The sequence below is a fragment of the Bemisia tabaci genome, chromosome 2, assembly GCF_918797505.1.
Source record: "Bemisia tabaci chromosome 2, PGI_BMITA_v3".
Taxonomy (NCBI): Eukaryota; Metazoa; Arthropoda; class Insecta; order Hemiptera; family Aleyrodidae; genus Bemisia; species Bemisia tabaci.
Window position 1 is genome coordinate 77,382,691 of NC_092794.1, and position 23,929 is coordinate 77,406,619.

Genomic DNA, 23,929 nt, shown 5'->3' on the forward strand with positions numbered 1-23,929 from the left:
TATTTGAATGATAATCTACCGTTTTAATATCTTTAGAATTAATTTTCATCAAACGGCTCCAAAACTCGGAGATTTTCAGGAATCATGCGAAAACCGCTAATGTCCAGAGTCTTTTCTTTTTAATTATTCCGTCCCAGACAGAAGGAGCTAGAAACTGTTAGGGATTCTTTTCTACAATCCTCTCCTGTAATAATTAACTTCTGAAAATTTTTTAAATCCGCATTTAAAAGGCTTCTACAGTTTTTTGCGGTCCTCTCAAAATTAGAGAAAATGGACATTAGCGGTTTTTGCATGAGCCGATTCATTTAGGCCAAACACACTTTCTAATTTTTATCATTGATGGATAGATAATTTTTGGAGTAGCTGATACAGATAAGTTGATTCCTATTGGACCAAACTTGCGAAGATTCTTGAGTTGATAAACAGTTTCCCAATTCAGTTGTTTTATGATATAAGGGTTTAAAGGAGTGTTTTTACTAATATTGCACGATGATAACAGAATTCTGTTGGAAAATATCCGATAGGTAACATCGAAAAAAAGTGGGGCCCTTTTTGGCGATAGTTCAATAAAGTTCAAATAATCAACTGCATGGTTTTTACGTTTGTGTACGCTAAGGACCTGATGGCCCCAAGTAAAGGTTCACCAGACTGAACATTTGGACGTGGGGTTCATAGGGGACCCAGGCGGGCAATTGTAGGCACGAGCAAAGTCAACCGAATTGGAAAGTGGACCGAGGACTCGAAGACGACCAGGTGAGTGAACAGACGACCTTATCTTAGTGAGAGCATCCTCTGGCCGGTTTGTGCCACACCAGATTTGCGCATAGTTGAGGAAAAATAACTGGTCATGGGTCATATTCAGGCCGGGTAACAGTTTTTCTTCCCCATGAGTTTTCACCCACTTCCGATAAGCCTGTAAGATATAAAAAAAAAATATAAAACATTACCTGGATAAACGTATGGAAAATCATACCTCCAACATTCATATTTGAGAAAAACTATCCATAAATAGCATTTGGTCACAAATCTCTCTATGAGGCACCAATACATGGAAGGATTCAGTGGCAGTCATGGAATCAAAATTATTTCTGGTTAACGTCCAAAATTTGAGACCCATTAAAGATTTATTCCAGGCTTTCATTCGAAGGGAGAAAAGGGGAATTTTAGATACTTAGGTGTGAGGTGGATGTTTGGATCCTTATTCCATTGAACAGAAGAAGAACAGGATTATCTAGTTGAGTCAATGGAAGCTTGGGGTTGTGGACTTGTCAATCTTCAATCGTGGAGTGTAAGATAGTAGTGTGCGACTGTAGGAAAGTTGCAGAAATAACAGTGAATTGTTGCGCTTATGTGGACCTTTACTTTAAGTTCACTCATTTCTTCAGGATTTCCGGAGGTTTGGAAAGTCTGGGAAGTCATAGCTATCTAGAAAAGTTAGAAAATCTACTTGGAAAGTTAGGAGATTTTGTGAGTAGCGCTCACCAAACTTCAGCCAGTGTCATTTGAGAGAGTGCAAACTGTCTTCCTAGCGCCTCTCTCTGGGAGTTAAATCTCTAAAAGTGGAAGTGTCGTCAAGAGTCAGGTAAAAATCAGCGTAGTTAATAAGAGAAAAATCTGAGGGAGTGTTGCGTCCAAGAATTGGGGAAAGTCCTGGGAATTCAGATTTGAAGTCGAGAAAAAGTAAAAAAGTCACAGTATTGGAAAGTGGAGAAATTATGAAAACTGATATCATCTACCTAAGAGGGAGAATATTCAGTTGAAATTCTCAGAGCACGACTTGCGCTTCTTATACTCTGTTTAACAATTACTGTCTGGAACTATTATCCTAACATTTGAAACGGCTCCTTTACAAGTCATAAAGCTGGTTAGGTGTTACGGCTGCCAGCTGTGGAGCTGCACAGCCAACACAAATGGATAAGATTGAAGTTGTCCAGATGAAAATTGTAAGGAGTATAGCTGAAACTTGTTGGTATTAGATGAATGTATGCAGATATTCGCACTGACCTCAATACCTATCAATTTAGTAGAGGACTACATAACCAAGATGTATAACTCTTACGAAAACAGACTTCACAGTCACCTATACCCAGAAGCACTTATGATTCTAGAATGGGGTGATGGTTTGCGTCCTTTAAAACGAGAAGTGCACCACAAGCTTCGAAAAGAGGGGTTCAAGAATTTTTAAAATACCAAGTAAAAGTCAGAGGGTGCCCATTTTTGGGACACGGTCGGAATGCGACTGGAGGACTCTGGTCCTTACAGCCGTCCACTCTATTTTTAGAAAAACTATAGTAAATTATTGCTTTAAAGTAACTTTGTCCTCATAAATGCCAGTTTTTTTTGCGTACTTTTTCAAATTTACGAATAAGGGTCTAGCAGAATTAATCTCAAATTCTAAACGTAAGTTGTACAGGTACTTAATTTAGAAACAAGTTTTTTGAGGACATTTTTAGTTTTTCTAAAAAAATTAGTTGCATAATTTTCTTGTGGGCAGGTGGAAAAAAGAGAGAAAAAAGAGAAAACTTTCAAGCCCCACTCTGGCGAGGAAAACTCAATCAAAAATAAAATTAAACTGTTTTTACATGAAAAGAAATAAATTGATGACAGCGGACAGCCATGTGTGATTACTACACAGCTACTCATATCAAGTAAATATTTAACTGCCTTGTACCTAGGTCCCTATAAACAAATACCTACTGTAAAATACAAGAACGCAATCAGTGTGAAGCAACAAAAATGGGTACGTATTCCGTTATAAAAATTAGTATTGTGCATTTCCGGAATAAAGCATAAAACTTTCGGGGACGGATGTTTGTCTTAAGGAGATGCAATATGTGAAGATACAGACCCCAAAAATCTAATTCCTCTAGGAGGGCTTTAAAAACCATGACTTTTCCGGAAATACAACCTCTAATTTGAAACCCTAAAGGCTGAAAGATCGGCCCTTGAAAGTTCCATGTTTTAATCTGTATATGCAAGAACCTTGTAATTTTTATAAGTCATTGATCTTGCCCGGGTGTGAGATTTCTTGGGACACTTACATTGAGACCTCTGCAATTCAAGTGACAGGTAAGTCGAAGTTATTGTATCACTCTTTTTCCTAAATGTTACATTGGGTCGTATTGATTCTCACCCTGAATGACTGTTTCAATCCACCGTTGTCAGCTATATTTTCTCCTTGAGTCATTCTTCCGTTCAGGAACAGATCGACCTCGTCCAACTTATACCGCGAGTACTGATCAATAATACACTGTGTTTGCTCTCGGAAAGCTCTAATTGTTGCATTGTTCCACCACTCCTGCATGTTTCCATCTTTGTCAAATTGTCGTCCTGCAAAACAACCAAATTACGTTCAACGACCGTTTGTTGTTGAGAATTGTAGATTGCACAATGTGGAGAGTTCGCTGATATACATCCAGCATTGTTAGATAAATACGAGGGTACCAAAATTGAATAGACAGTTTTAAGCGCTACTAATTGTCATTTCCATGTAGCCATCAGGTTAAATTGAGGGTAGGTAGAAACTCTAATTTTCCGCCAATTATACCCTAAAATTAAAGCCATTATACATTGCCAGAAAGTAGACAACTCCTCAAAATGCAATCCTAACTTCCATCCTAAAGCCAAGGACCTTAAGCCAAAAATCACTCGCCATCCCATCAAGACGGTGTTGCGTGAAAATCTGAAGTTTCGTAACACCTGTCCAGTGAGAATTCACTGTAATTTAAAAAAATGGCCTTAAGAGATATTAATGGTTTTTCCGATCAAAATAGAGGCTGAATATAAAGGATAACCCAAGTTTAGCTACCTGATGCTCTGAGAAGCTGGATTGAAAATTGGAAGAAAGTGCCGTACCTATACATATGAGGCCTTGTGAGTAGGGAGAAAATGGGGATTTGAGCGCAAAAGTTTTTAGCCAAATTGTGCAGAAAAATACGAATTAAATTACAGTGTTGTATGGGGATTATTGTTCAATATGGCAACGCTGTAAAATGAAAGTATTGCATGTTGCCCCTTCAATATGCGGGTTATGCAATAGTGTAATGTTGCCCCTTCATTTTGCGGGTTATGCAATGGTGTATTTTTCAAGATGGCGCAGCAGCGTTGCCGAACGGGGAACGTAAATAAATGATTTATTTAGTGGTGAAATTTTGCAACATGAAATTTTACAGTGTTGCCAGATGGGGCGAGAAATTAGTTGATTTTTTCCGTACACTGTTGCCAGATTGTGCAAAAAATTCGGATTTTTGGACTTGCAAAATTTTTTGGTTTCGGAAGACCGTATCTTGCAGTATGGGCCTGGTATCTGATACTGTAGATTAGAGTCTGATTCGGTAAAATTGAAAATTTTTCGGAAAATCATCATCCTCCGATCCGTTGCGGACCGATGCGATTTTTTTCCATTATCGAAGATCGGAAAACTGTACGGGCCAAATTTCAATATGACTTTTCGTTTTCGAGATTTCGGACTTGTAAAATTTTCGGTTTCGAAAGACCGTATTTTACAGTATGGGCCTGGTATCGGAGACTGGAGAATAGGGTCTGATTCGGTAATTTTAATTTTTTTACTAGTGTGCGCTTGAAGATGCGTGAAGGGAACTTTGTGTTTTGGGATGAGCGACTGGGAATGGATATTGCTATGTTCAGTTTGATAAATTAAAAAATTTTTATTATTTTTTTTTTTTTTTATTGGATATTTACAGTTTAAAAACAGTTCGCGTTTCGAAAACGCAAACACGTTTCGAAAACGCAAACACGTTTAGAAAACGCAAACACGTTTAGAAAACGCAAACACGTTTAGAAAACGCAAACACGTTTCGAAAACGCAAACACGTTTAGAAAACGCAAACATGTTTAGAAAACGCAAACACGTTTCGAAAACGCAAACGCATTGCATATTATTTATACAAAATCCTTACTATCAATCCAACTGTTGTGACTCGCGTCCAGACCCAACCATTTGACAAAGGCCTGGTTTTTCTTGCGACGCAGAATTTTCTCCACCAGGAACGTATCTTTATAGTTGGTGGGTTGGAGTTCTTCGCGGTAGAATTTTCCTTTGATGATCGTATCGTGCGCGTCTTTCAGATCGTACGTGATCGGAACGGTCGGATTGACGCTGACAATCTTGAAAATTTCCCTGCTCCAATTCGGTGTGTATCCTTTCTCGAACATGGCTTTGAGTCTCGAGATCCGGACGTGATCACCGACATTCAGTTTTCGTCTGGCCAGACGTCTCTTTTCAATTTTACTCAGCGGCGGCCCACGAAGCTTTTGCAGGATCATCGGTACATCCTTTTCGGTGACATCGATTGGTTTCATCCCGATGGTGCGATGAACGCTCTCGTTATATTCACGGATGAGTTTCGGTAAAAGATCTACCCACTTGTACGATCCTTGCGCGCTGAACTCTTTCCACATCTTCGTTTTGAGCGTTCGATTGAATCGCTCGACAATGGAGGCTTTGGTTGTCGAGTACGAGCTGTATATATTGATCTGGTGACGCTTCATCAATGCCTGACATTTGGAGTTGTAGAATTCCGAGCCCATATCGACTTGTAAATGTTTCGGTGACTTTCCGGCTGCTTTGAGAACGCGTTGCAGAGCATAAGTAACATCCGCGGCCGTTTTCGATTTGAGCGGTTCGGCCCACGCCTTTCTCGAGCACGCGTCGATGACGGTGAGGTGATATCTGTATCCTTTGTTGACCGAGGCGTACGGTTGCATCTCGACGAGATCGGCTTGCCATAAATCGAACAATCCGAGAATCCGTACTTTACGACGCGGATAGTTCCGTCGTGCAGGTTTATGTAGCTCCTCGACGATCCCACGTTTTTCGGTCGACATGATAATTACCGTCGACGTCGTCTTCGTCCGCTTTCTCGATTCAAATGCTGTTTCGTTGCTACTATTTTAACCAGACGATTGTAAGATTGCTGAAGTTGGTGGATACGCTCCAGACAGTGTTGAGCTAATTTCATGGCTTCCTTCCACTTCCGTTCGGACCATTGTTTGTTCACCGCATCCTCATCGCTTTTGGGATCTTGCACTTGATGAATCCGTTTGTTCGATACAATATAATTTCCGTCGGAATCCAGTGAGAATCCGTCACCTTTTGGAGCGCGGCGGAATTTCGATCGGCCATAACCGTCCGTGTGGCTCATCTCAACACTATTTTCCTTTCATTCGATTCACAACCTCTAGTTGACTGATTCTATTTTCCAGTCGTGATAATTTCGTCTCGAGTCGTTGCGTGATACTTTTGTATTCTTCCATTCTCTCCAAACAAAGCTGTGCTAAATTCATAGCTTCCGTCCACCTCGAGTCTGTCCATTGTTTGTTCACGGCGTCGGTATCCTCTTCGGGATCTTGCAGTTGTCGGATCCGTTTGTTGGATACGAGATAATTCCCGTCGGGATCCAGTAAGAAACCGTCTCCTTTGAGACCTTGCTTCGTGTTGCGAACGTAAGTCCCTTTCGATCTTCCAAACCGGTCGGTGTGACTCATTTTTGTGCGGATCCTATATTTAGTGGATGTAATCCGCTTCGCGAAGCTCTTCAACGATACTCAGAATTTCACGATCGTGATCGGTGTGACCAGCTTGTTTCGAAGCTACAAGTAAAACGAGACGTTGGACCAATTCGTTCGGATCGTCCCAATAGACGAGTTCCCGTTTCGCACGGTGAATTTTGATACCGGAGCCTTTCTTCAATTTTTTACGCGATGACTTCCTCGTGGATCTCGGAGTAGATGTAGCGAACAAAGGTTTGATGATATCGCGGTATTTTTGACTGCGGTTCGAGTTGGGTCTACCGTGTGGATGATGATTCCTCCAATGCGCATTGGTGAGCGTAACTACTCGTTGGAAATTAGCACGATCATCTGCTGTGTAATTACGCGGATGTTTCTTAAAAATGAGCTCCAAGAACCCGGGTGTCGGTTCGAACACCTCATCGCCACCGTCCAAGATTAGTCGTCCGTCCGAATCGAAACTTATGGTTCGGTTTCCGATAAGATAGTTTCCATTGATCGCTTTCCGCACACCATACGTGGTATTGGACTGTTTCGGTTGTTTTTCGAGATCGTCCAAGTAGAACTGTACGTGCGGGGCAGTGATTGTGTTTCGAGAATCGACATCGTCATCTTCAGTGCGACTCGTTGTTTGTGCTTTACCCGTTGCATCTTGGAACGATTCATCATCATCATCATCATCATCTTTCTTTGAATCATCATCATCATCATCATCATTATTCAAATTTTTCGGTGATCCGAACGAAGCAAATAAACTATCAACAAACGTTGTTCCATCTTTCGTTTCAGATTTTGAAGGTTCGATCTTGGTTTTCTTCTCCTGAGGAGCAGCGACAAGTCCGGGAGTTGACGACACAGTTTTCTGCAACGCTGCGAGCGGATCTGTAAACGGTTTGAAAACTTTCTTCAACGTCACCTGAGCGTCCGCCTCTCCGGTGTGAATGGTATTTAACTTCCGTTTGATATCTTGACGGATTTTATCGATACTACCGTATTTCTGAGCGATCGTCGACAACGATAAGTTATCCATCTTGTCCAATAAAAGTATCGAAGCCTTTCCGGTACCTTCCCTCGTTCTTATTACTATCTTTATCGATGACTAAAAACCCGTACTTGTCCTGCCAGCACACCGAGCAGATGTGCCTGAAATCTTCGAACGTGAAATCTGTGTTGACGTGATCGTCGTAGATGTGTCGCAAGTTTGTATTGTCCTGTTTGAAAACTACGAGCAGGTTAGCGTTATCGCAAATCAATTGTTTCGGTATGCGAGAATACGTTTGACACAAGTAGAAACTGTCGACCGAGCTGTGTCTTCCCATACTGAAATATTCCCGCAACGCATTTTGTTTGTCACAAGCGACATCATCGAAAATGAAGACCGAGTCTGTGGCGGCATCGTTTGGTGGAACAATCTCGGCCGTGTCCGAATAGACGATGTATCCGAGACCGTCGATTCCGTCGAATATCTGACGCAGTTCTTCGTACTTGGGTTGGAACGGTGTCTTGGAGTACAAGTACACGTTGCGGAACTTCAAACCGTTCGGATGTTGTAGCAAGCAAACCATCACGTTTGTTTTACCGCAGTTGGACGGTCCAACGACAATGCAACGGATACTATCCGGTAACAGTCCACTGTGTCGTCGTCGTTTTCGTCGGTTTTCATTTTGCTTCTTCCGTTTGTCGAGGTTCCGGATTCGCAGTGACTTTCTTTGCTTGACGAGTCGCATCGTATTCGTTCCCTATTTTATCGGACAGTTATTTTTTTTTTTTACTTCTCCGTATAAATAGTATGGACATTTTCGTCAGAGTATGTCACCGAGAAGAACATCAACTTGCAGCAAAACCAATCGAGGACGTGGACTGTTAAACTCGTTGATAAATTCACTACCGTTCGAACTACATTTACCGGGCGACTACAGGTACTGCGGACCGGGCACTCGCCTCGCAGAACGATTGAAACGTGCAGATCCGGGTATGAATCCGCTCGACGAAGCTTGCAAGTCCCACGACATCGCTTACAGTAAGACCAAAGACACCACCGAGAGGAACAAAGCCGAGATCATACTTGCGGACAGAGCTTGGGAACGTGTGAAAGCGTCCGACTCATCGTTGGGTGAAAGAGCGGCAGCATACGCCGTAACGAACGCTATGAAACTCAAAGCCAAACTCGGAATGGGTCTAAGCAAGACGGTGGCAGCGGAAAAACCGAAACCCAAGAAGAAGAGGCAGAAGAAGAGAGCGTCGAAGAAGAAGACGAAACCGGTGGAGCGGTCGATCGAACGAATCTTGGCTCTCCCAAAGATGGGTGCCGGGGTGTAGAAAACGAAGAAGAAGAAACCGGCGGAGCGAATCTTGGCTATCCCGAAGACGGGAGCCGGAGTGAAGAATCTCCTGACGAGTATCGGTCTGGCCGCGCGAACAATCACACCGGTAGCGAAAATGATCAAGACGGTCATCGACGGATCTTTGAAGAAGAACGTACACCTCGGTGAAGGATTGTACTTGCGACCGTACCGTAAAGGTTACGGACTTTACTTGAGACCTTACCGAAAGAATTTAAACTGATCCGTGAGCTACCGCGCCGAGCGATGACGGATTTTGAGTTGAGGATCGCTGCGACAGAACAATTACGAATCCCGCATTTCCGCGGTGTGTTCATGATCGATGAATTGGCGACCGAGAAACCCAAACGTCCCGAGTGCGATATCATCAATCTGGACCGAAGCGATGGAGCCGGTACACATTGGACAGCATACCGGATTTCAAAGAGCGGCAACGCTATGTACTACGACAGCTTCGGTGATTTACCACCACCCGTTGAAATTACGCGATACATTTTACGCTCACGCGGTAGCTCAACGACGACGAGACAATAGGATACAATTATGATAGCGAACAAAATTTCAACTCGAGCGTCTGCGGGAAACGATGTTTAGAATGGCTCGTACAAACCAGGAATATATAGGATTCTCGAAACCCGAATATGGAAACTCAGAAAAGATGTCACACGTTCATGTTGACGGGGAGGAGCAACGTTTTCGAGTTTGCACTGCCTAGACCTCTCGAGTTGTTCGGTCCTTGCGAGATCGGTCTGACGGGTTTTGTAACTTATTATTCAATCCCGAACATCGACATAACGAACAGACTGCTTTTCTACTCCGAGTGCCCTGAAGAGAATTACTCTGGAATTTCGTTCCCGATCGGAGCCTACGAGATCGAGGGTGTACAAGAATACTTGCAGGGAGATCTTGGCGGAGCGGAAGCTATCAAACTCAAAGCGAACAACGCTACGCTTAAAGTAAGCATCAAATCCAAGTACTGGATCGATTTCCGCAGACCCGGCACTTTACGTAAGGTGCTCGGATTCGGAAAGCGTCTCTTGGCACCGGACGAATGGCACGAAGCTGACTATCGCGTCAACATCTCACCTGTAAACATGATATGCATCGAATGCAGCATCGCCGACGGTGGATACGTGAACGGGGTGCGCGAACATCACATTTATGCGTTTGCTCCCGATATCGAACCAGGATTCAAAATGGTAGAGCAACCGTCGACGATTCATTACTACCCGGTCTTGGGTAATAAGATCCAACGTTTGCTCGTTAATAGAGTAGACCAACAAGGAAGAGCGATCAATTTCGGTGGTGAAGAAGTGACAGTGCGACTGCACGTGAGACCGGTAACTTATGGGTAAACGAAGGATCCAGAACGACGATACGTTCCTAAATTCTCTCGCATATAATAGTATTGATTTATAATCCACGAACTAGTTGTCAACAACAACAACAGCAGCAGCAGAGGAAAACTTTGAGCGAATATTCCAAGAGAGCTCTCACACAACTCGGATTCGTGGTGAAAAATCCGGAATAAGAACAAAATGGAAGCTTGGCGACAAGAGATCATCGAATACGAATACATCCGTTTCGGTCCGGTCGACGAAGGGCGTGGAAACAACGATTCGATCCGGTTCACCCCCGATACCCACGGTCTGATCACCGTGCCTCAAGATTCGAGGATCTTCATGTGTGTAGAAGTGAAACTCGAGAAAAATCCTGGAGCCGCCGCAGATGCTACAAAACCTCCATTCAAGTTGGCTAACAATTATATCCAGTACATGTTCGACCGTATGCAGTATAAAGTGAACGGGACGGAAGTCGACAGCATGCAGTGTGTCGGAGTGACATCGACCGTGAAAACTTATCTCACATACACTAAAGCGGAAACCGCGGGACTCGCAACTGCCGGGTTTTGTGACATGGCTCATTCATGGACCGAATGGGATTACACAACGGCGAATCAAACTTTCTCCGCAATCGTACCGTTGTCTACACTCAGCGGATTCGCAGTACATTTCAAAGACGTTCTAGTCCGATGCTCGCAAGAGTTGATCCTAGTGCGCAGTGGTACGGATAAGAACGCATATTATATCACCGACGCGGCGACCGCGGACGGTTACACCATCAAATTTAAAATAATCGAAATCTATTGGGAGATTCCCGTCGTTAAATTCACATTGGAACTGGAAAAACAAATCTTGCTCAAGATGAAGAAGAACGACAAGATGAGTTTCGGTTACATGAATTGGGAATCGCACGACATCCCGGGGATTTTTCCGACCAAGACGTTCAAATGGAGCGTAAGAACAACCAGCAGGCACAAGCCCAAATTCGTGGTGTTAGTATTTCAAACGGATCGACGGGACAATCACCTGAAGGATTCCTCTCGTTTCGACCATGTAAATGTGCGCTCGGTCAGCGTTCAAATCGGTGAGCGTCGGTTTCCTCAAGTTGATACGATCTACGATTTCTCGAGTATGGATTATCATCACGCCTATCTGAACTACACCGATTTTATGAGAGACTACTGGAAAGGTGAGAAACTCTGCGAGCCAGCTATGTTGTAAGAACATTTCAAAGATCGCGCGATTTTTGTCATCAAATGCGTTCAAGGTGAAGATCTAAAAACAGCTCCGGTAGATATCACGTTGACCGTTGTGGTAAAAGAGAATTTCCCGGCCAACACTACAGCCCAAGTGATTCTGATCACGCCTGTGAAGTATTCGTACGAACTACTGCACGGAACCGTGAGGCAATTGGATTGATCTTAAGCAAAAATTTAAAAAAAAAAAATAACATGTTTATTTTTTTCATTTTTTTTATTTTATTTATTTACTTATTTTTTTTTCATCCATTACATCATTTACAAAAGAATACAATAATACATACAATATAAATCAAGCTGCAACGTTGCGAATTTATATGTTCTTCCGATCGGGCCTTCGTAGATGAGATCGAAGGATCCAGCGTTGATATCCTGAATTGCATCGTCCGTCAAACGGTTCGTAATGTGCGAAGGTAGGAAGAGGAGACGATGATGATTTTCGAAGATGATATCGGCGGCAACGGTGATCCCGTACTTGGTTGGTATTTTGATGAGTTTGTTCATCTTGTAGCGGGCGTTTACAGTCAGCTCTTTAGCGTTGACGATCAAGATTGAATTGTTGAAAACTTCCATGTCGTCAGTTCTTTCAAGGTACGGACTATTCAAATTTTCGTGCGCTATATATTTCGAGTGAAACAAGTTGTTTGCTATATTAAGCACGGATGATTTCAATTTTCGACTGCTATATTTCGGTTCGATAATTCGTCTGCGAATGATTCCACTTTTCGTGTGCTATATATATATATATATATATTAAGTCGGGTTGATTCGAAAATTTGTCTGCTATATTAAGCACGGATGATTTCACTTTATCTGTCTGCTATATTTCGGTTCGTTCAATCTGACTTTTCATCTACTACTCCTTTATTATTATCGGGATGATTCCTTTGTTCGTCTGCCACTATAATCTTCTCCTGCTCTTGCATGATTTCATCTTTGAAATAATCACGATAAAAAGATTCCGACTTCCACATACACAATCGGAATGCGTTCGACATAGCGCAGAATGGATGTACTAAAGGACACGTATATGCTGTCGACCAACGAGCCAATAGTCGCAAGGACGGACAATCTTTAGTGTCCAAATTTACAACGATACATTTTTCCGGCACGAAACCCTTAATGAAATTTCGTTTTTGTTCACCTTTAACATAAAGTACATCGTAGCGGTTCCCGATGCGATTCATTTTTGAAGTGAATTCATCGTACTCGAGAAACCCGCTTTCCCATTCCAAGTGATGATAATTGCGTGTTAACCAGTTGTTTGTCACAACGTCTTTAGCGCTCAACATGCTGCTCGGGAACGGAGGTTTGAATAAATAGAGTTCAGTTTCAGTACACTTCATATCCACAAGACCAAACTCTTTGACGATGAAATTTCCTTGGCTCCAAAAACCTTGTACATCGAGACAAGCCATCATTTGTTCGTTCCGTTAGTTACACTTTTACTATTTTTTCAAATTCAAGGTTTCTTAACTGACGGTTCTCCAGAATTATTCATACTATTTATACGAGGTTGTTTAACAGCGAGGATTTTTTTCAACTCTACCCGGACTCGATGACAAACGATATATTCTAGAGGACGGAGTGAACACTGTTCCTATTTTCAAATTCGAGGTTTCTTAACTGATGGTTCTCCAGAATTACTTATACTATTTATACGAGGTTGTTTAACCGCGAGGATTTTTCTCAACTCGGTCTCGGCTCCGCAACTTTCATCCACCATGCAAAGATCGTCGTCCATGTCACAATGACCCCAAGGAACAGTGCTAACACCGTCTTCTAAAATACAACGTTTGTCGTCTAAGCCGGAGAGGGTTCTTTTTGTACTTTCAAATGAGTATAGTTGATGTCTCCGCGCCCCAATCCTACGCATCGAGGCGCTCATTCTCGATTCAGGATCCTTTAATACTGTGAGAAAATTGACAAAGTTTAGCGATCTTACCACTGCTGTTGATATTCCTTTTGCCCTTTTCTCTGTTTCCCCGTTGCTGAAACGATATGCATACATTTTAGGTCGCAGCGCGACAAACTCAGCAATGGGTGTTCCCCCCGTTTCATCCTTAAAACTACCCATTACTTTACGGTTTGTCGCGCTGCGACATTGATGACCTTCTGGGAAGTTGGAGGTGTCGCACAAGTGTAGATCTGTCATCATATCATCGTAGACGTTCGGTGTAGTCAACTCGTAAATGAACGAGTCCGTATCCATATAGAGAAGTTGAACTTGGTCAGGATTGTACTTCTTAAGCATGTGATTATAGTGGAATTGATACATGTGTACTTTACTCAGATCTAAGATTGAAAAACCAACAATCATTGGTCTATCTATGACGACCTCTGTTCTCCGTAAATGGATTGCTACCAACTCTTCATCGAAAATCGTGCGATCTACGAAATCGACCCGTGAGATGGCTTTCAATATCTGTCTGCTGTTTGTACCCAATTTAATATTCTTTCGCTTCAACGGGTTCTCGATAAATTTTCCGTAGCAAGCGTTGCTGCACAGTTTCAGGAGCGTTTGGTGGAACGGATTCGTAGCGTCCCGTCTCAATCGTGCGTTCAGCTCGATGAAGGGTGCCAAGAAAGGAGCCTGACGGAATTTGATGGCCCGGTTGACGCTCAGGAGTTTTAATCCTTGACCGAGCGCTTCTTTCAACATTACATAGTGGATAACATAGTTGTTTTTATTAGCTAGAGTCGTCAATAATTTCGTATATTTTCCCGCTCCCGATGGTGGTATTTCGTTCTTGCACAAGAACGGAAGGTCCTTGTGCAGGTCGTGGAGGTGTTCTGGATATTCAATATCTACATCGAGTATGTACCCGAAAGGAGCGTCGTCGGGATGGTTGATTATAGTTTTCGCCAGAGTTAGCAACTCTCCTCCTTCCGGGACCCAAGTGTAGTTATCGTAGGGTAGATGCTTTCTCATGGTGTGTGCGTAAAGTGCCGTCACATCCAAGTATTGTACATAGTTCACTGGTTTTTTAGGATCAAACTGATCCGGTATCAAAGGATTGTTTGCGAGAGCGTGCCGTTTCACTACCTGTGTTATCCCACCTCGGATCGAGGTCATAATCATGAATACCATATCCATATCATTAAAGAGTTGAATTTTCACATTAGTTACTTTTAAGAAGGCGTCGAAAGCGAAACCGGGTAACGTTAAGTAGTTGGCACAGTCCAAACCATAGTTTTTCATCCCAAAGAGTCGGAACTCCTCGAACACATCCCTGAGGAGGCACACATCGAGTCGCAAGTAGAAATCTGAATACTCGCCGAGATTACGGAAATTGAAAGTTTGCCAAACTTGGAGAAACCTTTGGTATTCCTCTTCGGAGATGTCCGTTTGAGTCAGGGTGTTGAAGAAAGCCTCTCGCGGTGGTGGACGCGGCTCGTTCAGCTTGGCCGGATTGTCAACGTAATCGTACGGGAACGGAGCTTTCCGACAAACCATATCGAACTCATTGTCTGTGCGAGTGAGCTTCCTCGTGCGAACGAAAGATTCGCGCGGGATCGTCTGAACCAGTTTATCCAACGACGCGGGGAGGAAACGGAACGAGTCGATGAACTTGATCGAAAACCTGTTACCCAGATGGACCGTCATGCTGATGTAATTTTCCTACGTGTGTGGTATTATGTCGACGCGATGAGGATACTTGTTCAGAGCCAGCACTACCTCGTGGAAATCAAGCCTACTACCATTGTGCAGGACGACTCTAACACACTTCTCATGTCGGAAAATAAGATTGCAATTTGAACATAGCGCCTTTCGATAATTGGACCCTGTTTTCCCTCCCGCTCTCTTTGATGGTCATGATCCCTTACCTTTACGATACCTGGTTGTGAGAAATCCACCTCCAATGTCCACACTATTTTCCGCTTCAAATGGGCCCGGTCTTCATGTGTCATGATTATTTTTCCCTCTTTGTCGTTGTAACTCTCACTGATTTTTTCTACCAGAGTGATTATATCGTCCAGAAATTTGATATGTGCCTCTTCGCCACGGTACAGTTTCGGTTCCGTCATTTTAAATTCAGGATCCTCCGTGACCAGGAGGTAAGCGTAAGAATTTGAGATAGGCCGCTTATACGCAGAAGCTGGATGCTCCGAGTCACCATGAATTTGTTCCAAGTAGGCTTCAAAGTCTGCATAAATTACATAATTATGTTTTATTTCCTTGTGGTGATTTTTGAACTTGAGGTATCGCTCGTCGGGAAATGAAGCTAGGAATGCGTCTTTGCTTACCAAAGAGCGAAGAAGTTTATGTTGATTCAATTCCTCCATCGAGTTCTTGTGTGTAAAGCACTTCTTACAGATGTAGATACGAGTTTTATGTTTTGTCAACTGATTACGTACAAGTTGTTCAAAGTTACTGATCCAGAAATAATGGTAACTTAAAGGTACGGGGGTTGAGAGACATAGTAGGTCGGTGTGGTCCTCTCTTTCCGGGTCGGCAACTTTAATTGGGTAAACTGTATAATTTTTCTTGTTGGACACCAAACTCTCACGGAGCCCAAATACCGAAACCGATACGTTGTTCCTTTTCTCGAATTTGATAATATCATCTATGCTCGTGGGTAATCGAACGTCCGAGAAATCGTAACGATCGAACAGATCCAAATATTTTACCGGACGTTGTTTATCCTTCGCATCCCTTGGGAGGAACTTTCCCAACATTGCGTACCGGAAACAATCGTCTGATTCACCGTTATTTACATTGACAACATTGTTTGTGCGAAACGGAAGCTCAACGTACGTTCCTCCTCGATGTAACGCGTAATAGCGGTTGACACGTAGCTCCATACCTTGTATCTTCTTCAGCACCCACCCGGATCCGTTCATGTGAAAATCGAATGACTCTTTCTTGATCTTGGCCCTGAACTTTTCATAATACTCGTCTAGATCCGTTGACGCGAAAATAGCTTCGTTTTTAGTCTTAAACTTTTTCAACTGCATTCCTTCCTTGTCTTTATCGTCGGCTTTCTCGTACTCGACGTAAACTAGTATATTAACCTTCAATGCCTCGCCGGTGAGTTCTTCTTTAATTTTTCCAATCACGAGGTCTTTCGCTGTCAGTAGGTAGTCATCGATGATGAGAATCTCTGGCTGGAGGTTTGTGATGAAAAATGTTTTCAACGTGCTTTGACAAGCAGTCTCGACTTGAACAATCGGTACTTTCATCTCAAACAAATTTCAAAAATGTGACTTGCAGATTCTTCATGTTTTTCTCTTTTATGGTATGATATTTTTTACGTGTCACAATATTCTTGATCGTTGTTGTCATCGGCAGGTGACGAGGTGGACATCTTTTCAATATGTTCGGGAGATTGCTCATGATTCTCTCCCTCCGCATAAAACTCATCACAAAGATCACAATGGATGAGCGCGTTGTGCTCCTGTTTAATATACGTATCATCGTTGATACCCTCCTCCTTCTTAATTTGTTCCGCGCAGTGTTCGTGCTTTTCACCTTGTTTATAAAATTCATCACAAATATCACATTGGATGAAAGTTTCAACATTCTGTTCTTGAGCAGCCATGATAAAGATACTATTTTAAGCTCAAAGTCTTCCGAGTCGGTCAGAAAAGAAAACTTACACTTTCTTTAAGTTGTAAGATTCTGTTAACTGAAAAGATTTCAGAGTGAACAAGTGAATACTATTTTAAGCTCAAAGTTTTATACTATTATAAGCTCGAGAATTTCTGATTTCGTCAGAACAGAAAATCAACACTATTTTCTCGTTTGTAAGATTCTGTTCTCTGAAACGATTTCAGAGTGAACATGTGAATACTATTATAAGCTCGAGGATTTCCAATATCATCAAAAGTGAGACTGACGAGTTTTCTACGCGGAGGTAAATATATATAGTTTCCTCACCGAGCGGAAAGAAACTGTAGACTCATGATTTACCTCAAAGTAAATATAGTAGTATTTGTTAATCACCAAACTCGGTTTCACTCGGGCAAACTGTGTAGTCATAAGTCGTAACATAAATTACACTTTTATGTAGAGTTATAATTTACCGCGGAGTAAATATAGTAGTATTTGTTAATCACCAAACTCGGTTTCACTCGGACAAACTATGTCGTCATAAGTCGTAACATAAATTACACTTTTATGTAGAGTTATAATTTACCACGGAGTAAATATAGAAGTATTTGTTAATCACCAAACTCGGCTCTTGCATCAGCTACTCGAACCACTCTGGCTGATGCAACTTTCTCGCCTCTTGCATCAGCTACTCGAACCACTCTGGCTGATGCAACTTTCACTTGCAAGAGGTGAGAATGTTGCATCAGCCAGAGTGCGATAATACTCTTATAAAAAGTCAAGCGCAGTAGGTAGGGGAATCATTATGTCTTCGCCTTCGTGGATAATAGTTTCGCCGCCAGCGTCCCCAGTGTCCAGTGCTAACGTAATCGACCTAATCGAGTCTGTCTGAGTGCTAAATTTTCTCAAGTGTACTTGAGATTACTTTTCCCTTCATCGTCTTAAGTGCACTCATAACCTGTCACTGTTGAGTCCTAACTGTGTAGTCATAATTTGTAGTCGCAATATAAAACTACGCTTTCATACAAGTGGGAAAATTATCAATGCGAGTCGGGGGAGCGTATAAATAGTGTCGAGGAAGTGTGATCGATCATTTCAAAACAAGAACTCGTCAAGTATGGACGCTCCAACCCTCAAATCACAATCGATCAGAGCGATGAACACCTTGGATATGGTAAATGAGGCTCTCACTTTCAAATTTACAGGAATACGAGCAGAGCTTTTGAACAAGTTTGCCCGACTCCTTTTTCCTGACAAGTTGTTCCACCATCTTAAACTCAGCTCAATAGACACTTCCGATCCCGTCGGGTGTTACGGGTTAGTTAAGATAACGGAAAGATTTTGCCTTCTCCTAGAACGTGTCGCACACGAGCATGAAATAATATACTTCTTAAAGCAGGGGTACAAGAAAGTAGACGAACGGGACTGGAAGATAGGCAGACTTTTGAGTGCAATTCGCGTAGCATTATACACAAGAGAGAGAGGAGAGCGGGTCTAGCAGTTGGATTTCGTATAAATAGTATGCATTCTCTTCTCAGTTTCGCAAGGAAAAAATCATGATTGATAAAATAATTCTCATCACCATCATCATTGCTGTTGTTGGAGTGAAATCCTCACTGGTGGAAAACTCATCCGAAGCAAACATCACAATGTGCCCTGTCTGTCCGGAAATCAAATGCGCACCCTCTACCTTGACGGATGTTCTTCTATTCATCTTGAGTTTACTGGCGCTCATTTGCTCCGCACCGTACCTGTACTCCAAGTACCTTTCATCCGACTGCAAGTTCCGTTTCATCAGGATGGCCCGGAAAAATAACAATCGGAAAGTCGATGACATAAGTGTAGATTTAAAGTTCGGAGAAGGAGAAGGAATCAATGTTTGTGGTTGACAATCCTCACATTTTAGTGCGTTTTCTAAACGCGAACTGTTTTTAAACTGTAACTGTAAATATCCAATAAAAAAATAATAAAAATTTTTGATTCATCTAACTGAACATTGTAATATCCATTCCCAGTCGCTCATCGCAAAACACACAAGGTTCCCATACGCATCTCCAAGCGCACACTAGTAAAAAATTTGAAATTCCCGAATCAGACCCTATTCTCCAGTATCCGATACCAGACCCATACTACAAGATACGGTCTTCCGAAGCCGAAAATTTTTACAAGTCCGAAATCTCGAAAACGAAAAGTCGTATTGAAATTTGGTCATTACAGTTTTCCGATCTTCGATAATGGAAAAAATCGCATCGGTCCGCAACGGATCGGAGGATGCTGATTTTCCGAAAAATTTTCAATTTTACCGAATCAGACTCTAATCTACAGTATCAGATACCAGGCCCATACTGCAAGATACGGTCTTCCGAAACCAAAAAATTTTACAAGTCCAAAAATCCGAATTTTTTGCACAATCTGGCAACAGTGTACGAAAAAAATCAACTAATTTCTCGCCCCATCTGGCAACACTGTAAAATTTCATGTTGCAAAATTTCACCACTGAATAAATCATTTATTTACGTTCCCCGTTCGGCAACGCTGCTGCGCCATCTTGAAAAATACACCATTGCATAACCCGCAAAATGAAGGGGCAACATTACACTATTGCATAACCCGCATATTGAAGGGGCAACATGCAATACTTTCATTTTACAGCGTTGCCATATTGAACAATAATCCCCATACAACACTGTAATTTAATTCGTATTTTTCTGCACAATTTGGCTAAAAACTTTTGCGCTCAAATCCCCATTTTCTCCCTACTCTTGTGGGTATGTAACAAAAGAGCGATGTCTGATTCTTCAGTTTTGAGAAAATCATATTTAAAGTTTTATACTTAAGTGTCGCTTTTTGAGATGCTTCAGTTAAGGAAGGTTTGGTCAAGGAATTTCTTATGAAGCAAATGAGTACTTATATGTAACAATAGCGGATGTCGAGTTTTCACATGGTGAGAAAATCGCGTTTGAAGTTTTCGAAGGTTTGCACTTTGCCGCCCGTACAACTGAGGGCATTCTTATAAAGATATTCAGGAAGAGCAACTCTTCTTGTAAAAAACACGCATTTTATGATTACTGTAAGTAGAAAATTGAAGGAGTAACAGCGATTTGAAAAAAATATGACATCCTCTACTTTTACTGAAAACATTTTTTTATGCATGAAACAAAGTCTTCAGGATAGGGTTGTGACAGATATGGGTTTATACATGTGATAGGCTTGCTCAAAGAAGAAAGATACATAGCATTATGAAAAACGCTGCAATGAACGATTCCGGAGCGAATATAACTTGTGCAGTAGCTTCCTTGCTTTTCGAGCGAACATTGTATACATGCACAGGGTGTCTCAAAAGTCCCCTCCACCCCTTCTAAAACTTTGCATAATTAATATTTTGAAACGAAACTTAGAGGATGTTCATAGATCAATGTTAGGTACTTTTGGGCTCCCCAAAATTTTCGAGCCATCCTACAGGGAGGGGCTAAGAGCCCCCACTTTTTTTTCAAGTGGCAACCCCCCCGGCCCCCTTGGTGACACATCAATCGAGAGAAGATAAAAAATAAAATTTTGGCACAAACCGCAAGTCAAAATCTTGATTTTTGAAAAAATGGCGGCCGGGCAAAGTTCAAAATAGCGGAAATTTGATATCTCCGTTTATGTTGACGGATTGGGATGAAACTTGGTATCCAAAGGTTTTTTGGGATGAGAAAACCGATTCTGGCATAAGATTTCCGGAAAATTCTGTCTTTTTCAAAATGGTGGCGATAAAAATGGCGACCCAGAGTGGTGAGAGAATATTTAGGCTGCTTATCGGTGGATTTGCATGAAACTTGGTATCCGGGGGTATTTCGGCACAAGGAGAACGAATCTTACATTGGATTTTTAAAATTCTGAATAACTTCAAAATGGCGGCGTGAAAATGGCGGAAACTCGTTATTGTGGACGTTTACTGATAGATTCGCATGCAACTCGGTCCTCATTTTGAAAGTATTCAGCGTTTCAAAAATGTAATTCAAAAGAGTCATTCTTTTCGAGTCAAAAATCATCAGAACCCCGAGTTTCATGCGAATCCATCAGTAAACGTCCGTAATAACGAGTTTCCGCCATTTCGAAGCTATTCAGAATTTCACTGATTCATGATGCCACTCCCTGGTCAGAATATCATGTTTTGACTTGTTACCGTGCAATAAATGACATTTTGTCTGCGGAGGCCGACAAAGTCTTGTCAAAGCATTCAAGGGGCCTACGCATGGGCCTGGAGACAGGCAGCAAAAATGGATCTCTGAGATTCGTCACCCTTTTCTCTCTTCCTGCTCGGCCTACTAAAGCTCCAAAAAAATTGATGAACTTTCTCCGATTAGGATCGATTTTAATTTTCTTAGTAAATTTACACTCTGCTAAAAAAGTAGATTACAATAAGCTAAATTTCTTTGTGATATGTTGATGTGTGACAGAAACAGCGTTCAGCAAGTTGGAAATGCAGCAGTGGTGGTATAGGGATCTTATTGTACCGTAAAATAATCTATTTTCATTTGCTTGAACACCATTCTGCTCAAAATTGAACCATAAATAAAAAATTGTAGACTGTAACAACGATTTTTGAATGGAAAAAAAACCTGCATTCTTGCTGCTTTTAAATTTTGAGGGTAAGATTTAGGTAGGCATAAGACAATGGGGTATCGATCACATAGCGTGCTGAGCCTCGGTCTTGAGGATTGCTGGTTCCTGTTGCACTCTCACTATAGACAAAAGGACGGGACAACTCATGTCATCGTGCCGCTTTGACAGGTTTATGACAACCACACAGACTGCGGTCTTCTTATACAAGGGTCCAAGTTTAACCTTGGGTCTTGGGTGTAGTGTCTCAACGGATCAAATCTGTAGCACGAAGGGGGGTGGATTTTTATATTTCAGCGGTTTATACAGATTTGACTGAAATATTGGAAAGTTTCGTATTTTGGCCAGTATCTGGACATTAGAAGCTTCCAGTTGACCCAAAAATCGAGAAAATCGCCCCGGTAGATCGCTCAAATTAGGCGGAAACTCATGGCAACTTTCAGGAATTTAAGGGTGGAGAAGGGTAGATTTGACTTTCAAAGCGTATCAGGCAGAGAGGCTAAAACATGTAGACGTTTGACAGTTTCCGGACATCAGGGCGTCGATAGCTTCTACCGGAACTAAGCATTGTTGAAATTGGTCTGGTGGAACTCCAGAAATAAGCGTGAGATCTTGTCTCGAGGGCGCAAATGTTGAGGCTATTTTGTGCAACTGTTGAAGGAAGGTGTTGCAGAAATGTTTCACTTATAAGTGTCGAGGTCAGAAACCTGGAGCCTCGAACAGTTGTTTATCTTCATGTTCAGAATTGATAAATGCTTGTTAGGGGGAGCGGGAGTTTATTACGGGAGTTCTATTTCTGAGCGATTATTATTTAGAAATATTTGTCTAAATTTCAGTATCAATTTTATATTTTAGTTAGCACCATATTACTACAGCGGGAAAATAAAATTTCATTGGATATATTTTCTTTTCATCCATATCTGTGTTATGTTATTGTTTTTTGTTATACCCGGTCGAAATAATGCAAAATATTCGCTTCTCGTTGATAAATATCAGTTCAGTCACCTCCGTTGACATCGTTTAACCTAGACAAATTAATGTTGTTCACATGTTTCCGCCTAAAAGTTCCAGGAACACATGCGTGTGCGACGAGACAGTGAACTTCGGTTGGCGCAACAAACGCGCAACAGTTGCACCAAATTCCCACAACAGTTGCGCTGTCGAGACAAGGCCTTACAGTGAAACTCCAACGATTTTATTTATACAGATTGCATGTGTCCATATAACTCACCCCTTGTGTTCCGTTAACCCACCCCATGGGCCACCCATGGGGTTAAGTGGACACTCTCTCATTTTTTACAAATTTGCAATTTTGACAAAACCAACTCGCAGAATTCAATCAAAGTAATTGTTTTCTGATAGCCAATGGTATACTAAACATCAGGGTGCACTTAGATTTTTTTGTCTACAACAAAAAAATGTTTACAGCCTTCCAAAAAAAGGTACTTTGCCGCCGAGACATTTTGATGCTAAATCCCTCAAGACTATGTCCTGTCTCTTTACAGGCATTGAACTTGCATTCCACTCCACTTTCCACCTATTCCACTTTCTTGCATTCTAAGTCTCCATAAAAACCGAGGCCTCTGATTACATGAGACGATAGATCATAACACTACTTGGCCCAAATTCTTGTTTTCACCCTTCTGTACAGTATTACTTATGTCGGAGGATTCACTGAGGCATAATTCACAAAATGGAAGAGGTATCTACTTCTTCTTCAGAGGACCAGGACTTAAGTTTCAAACTTAATGAGGATTGAGGTGAACAATTCGGATAAAAAGTAATTAACCTTTGTCATCAAATCCATGTGTGATCTCGTGGCCAATGACAACCCCTATTCCACCATAGTTCAGGGACTTTGGCGAGTGTTGGTTGTAGAACATCGGCTGTAAAATCCCCGCTGGTAATACTGCAATCAAAAAGAAACAAAAAATGAACATATTCAGATGCATACTCCTATTTTATTTGCGTCTTCTTAGTATTCAGGTTGTTCAAAAACTAGCCCCCCCCCCCCCCCCGAACTTTAGACCGTTCGAGATAAAAAAAATGATACTTTGGGAATGTTTCTATCTCAAAGGGGACCATCCTCTAGGAAGGAAAATTTTTGCTCCTGCCTCGGGGGGGGGAGGGGGGGGGGGTCCAAATGGTAACCCCTATCTTGTGATACCGCATTAGAAAGAACACGAAAAACTAATGATTGTGGCACCAACTGCAGATCAATATCTTAATTGAATCGAAGTATGCGAAAACGTCCGATGTCCAAAAAATCAACTCTTGGTAAACCGCAAAAAACTG

The 23,929-nt window shown here is 41.9% G+C and overlaps 1 protein-coding gene across 3 annotated transcripts in view; it reads right to left on the minus strand.

Annotated features, from left to right (window-relative positions):
- Window positions 1–317: 317 nt before the first annotated feature.
- The window catches only part of Nep1 (M13 family metallopeptidase neprilysin 1), a 150,480-nt gene continuing 126,868 nt past the window's right edge, over window positions 318–23,929 (minus strand). For all 3 annotated transcript variants that reach the window (XM_019052753.2, XM_072296341.1, XM_072296342.1), the window contains 3 exons: window positions 23,424–23,543; window positions 3,134–3,330; window positions 318–913 (listed from right to left, as the gene is read on the minus strand). In XM_019052753.2, the coding sequence (XP_018908298.2) occupies window positions 641–913; window positions 3,134–3,330; window positions 23,424–23,543 (590 nt within the window). In that variant the 3' untranslated portion in view covers window positions 318–640. The remainder of the gene's footprint in view (window positions 914–3,133; window positions 3,331–23,423; window positions 23,544–23,929) is intronic.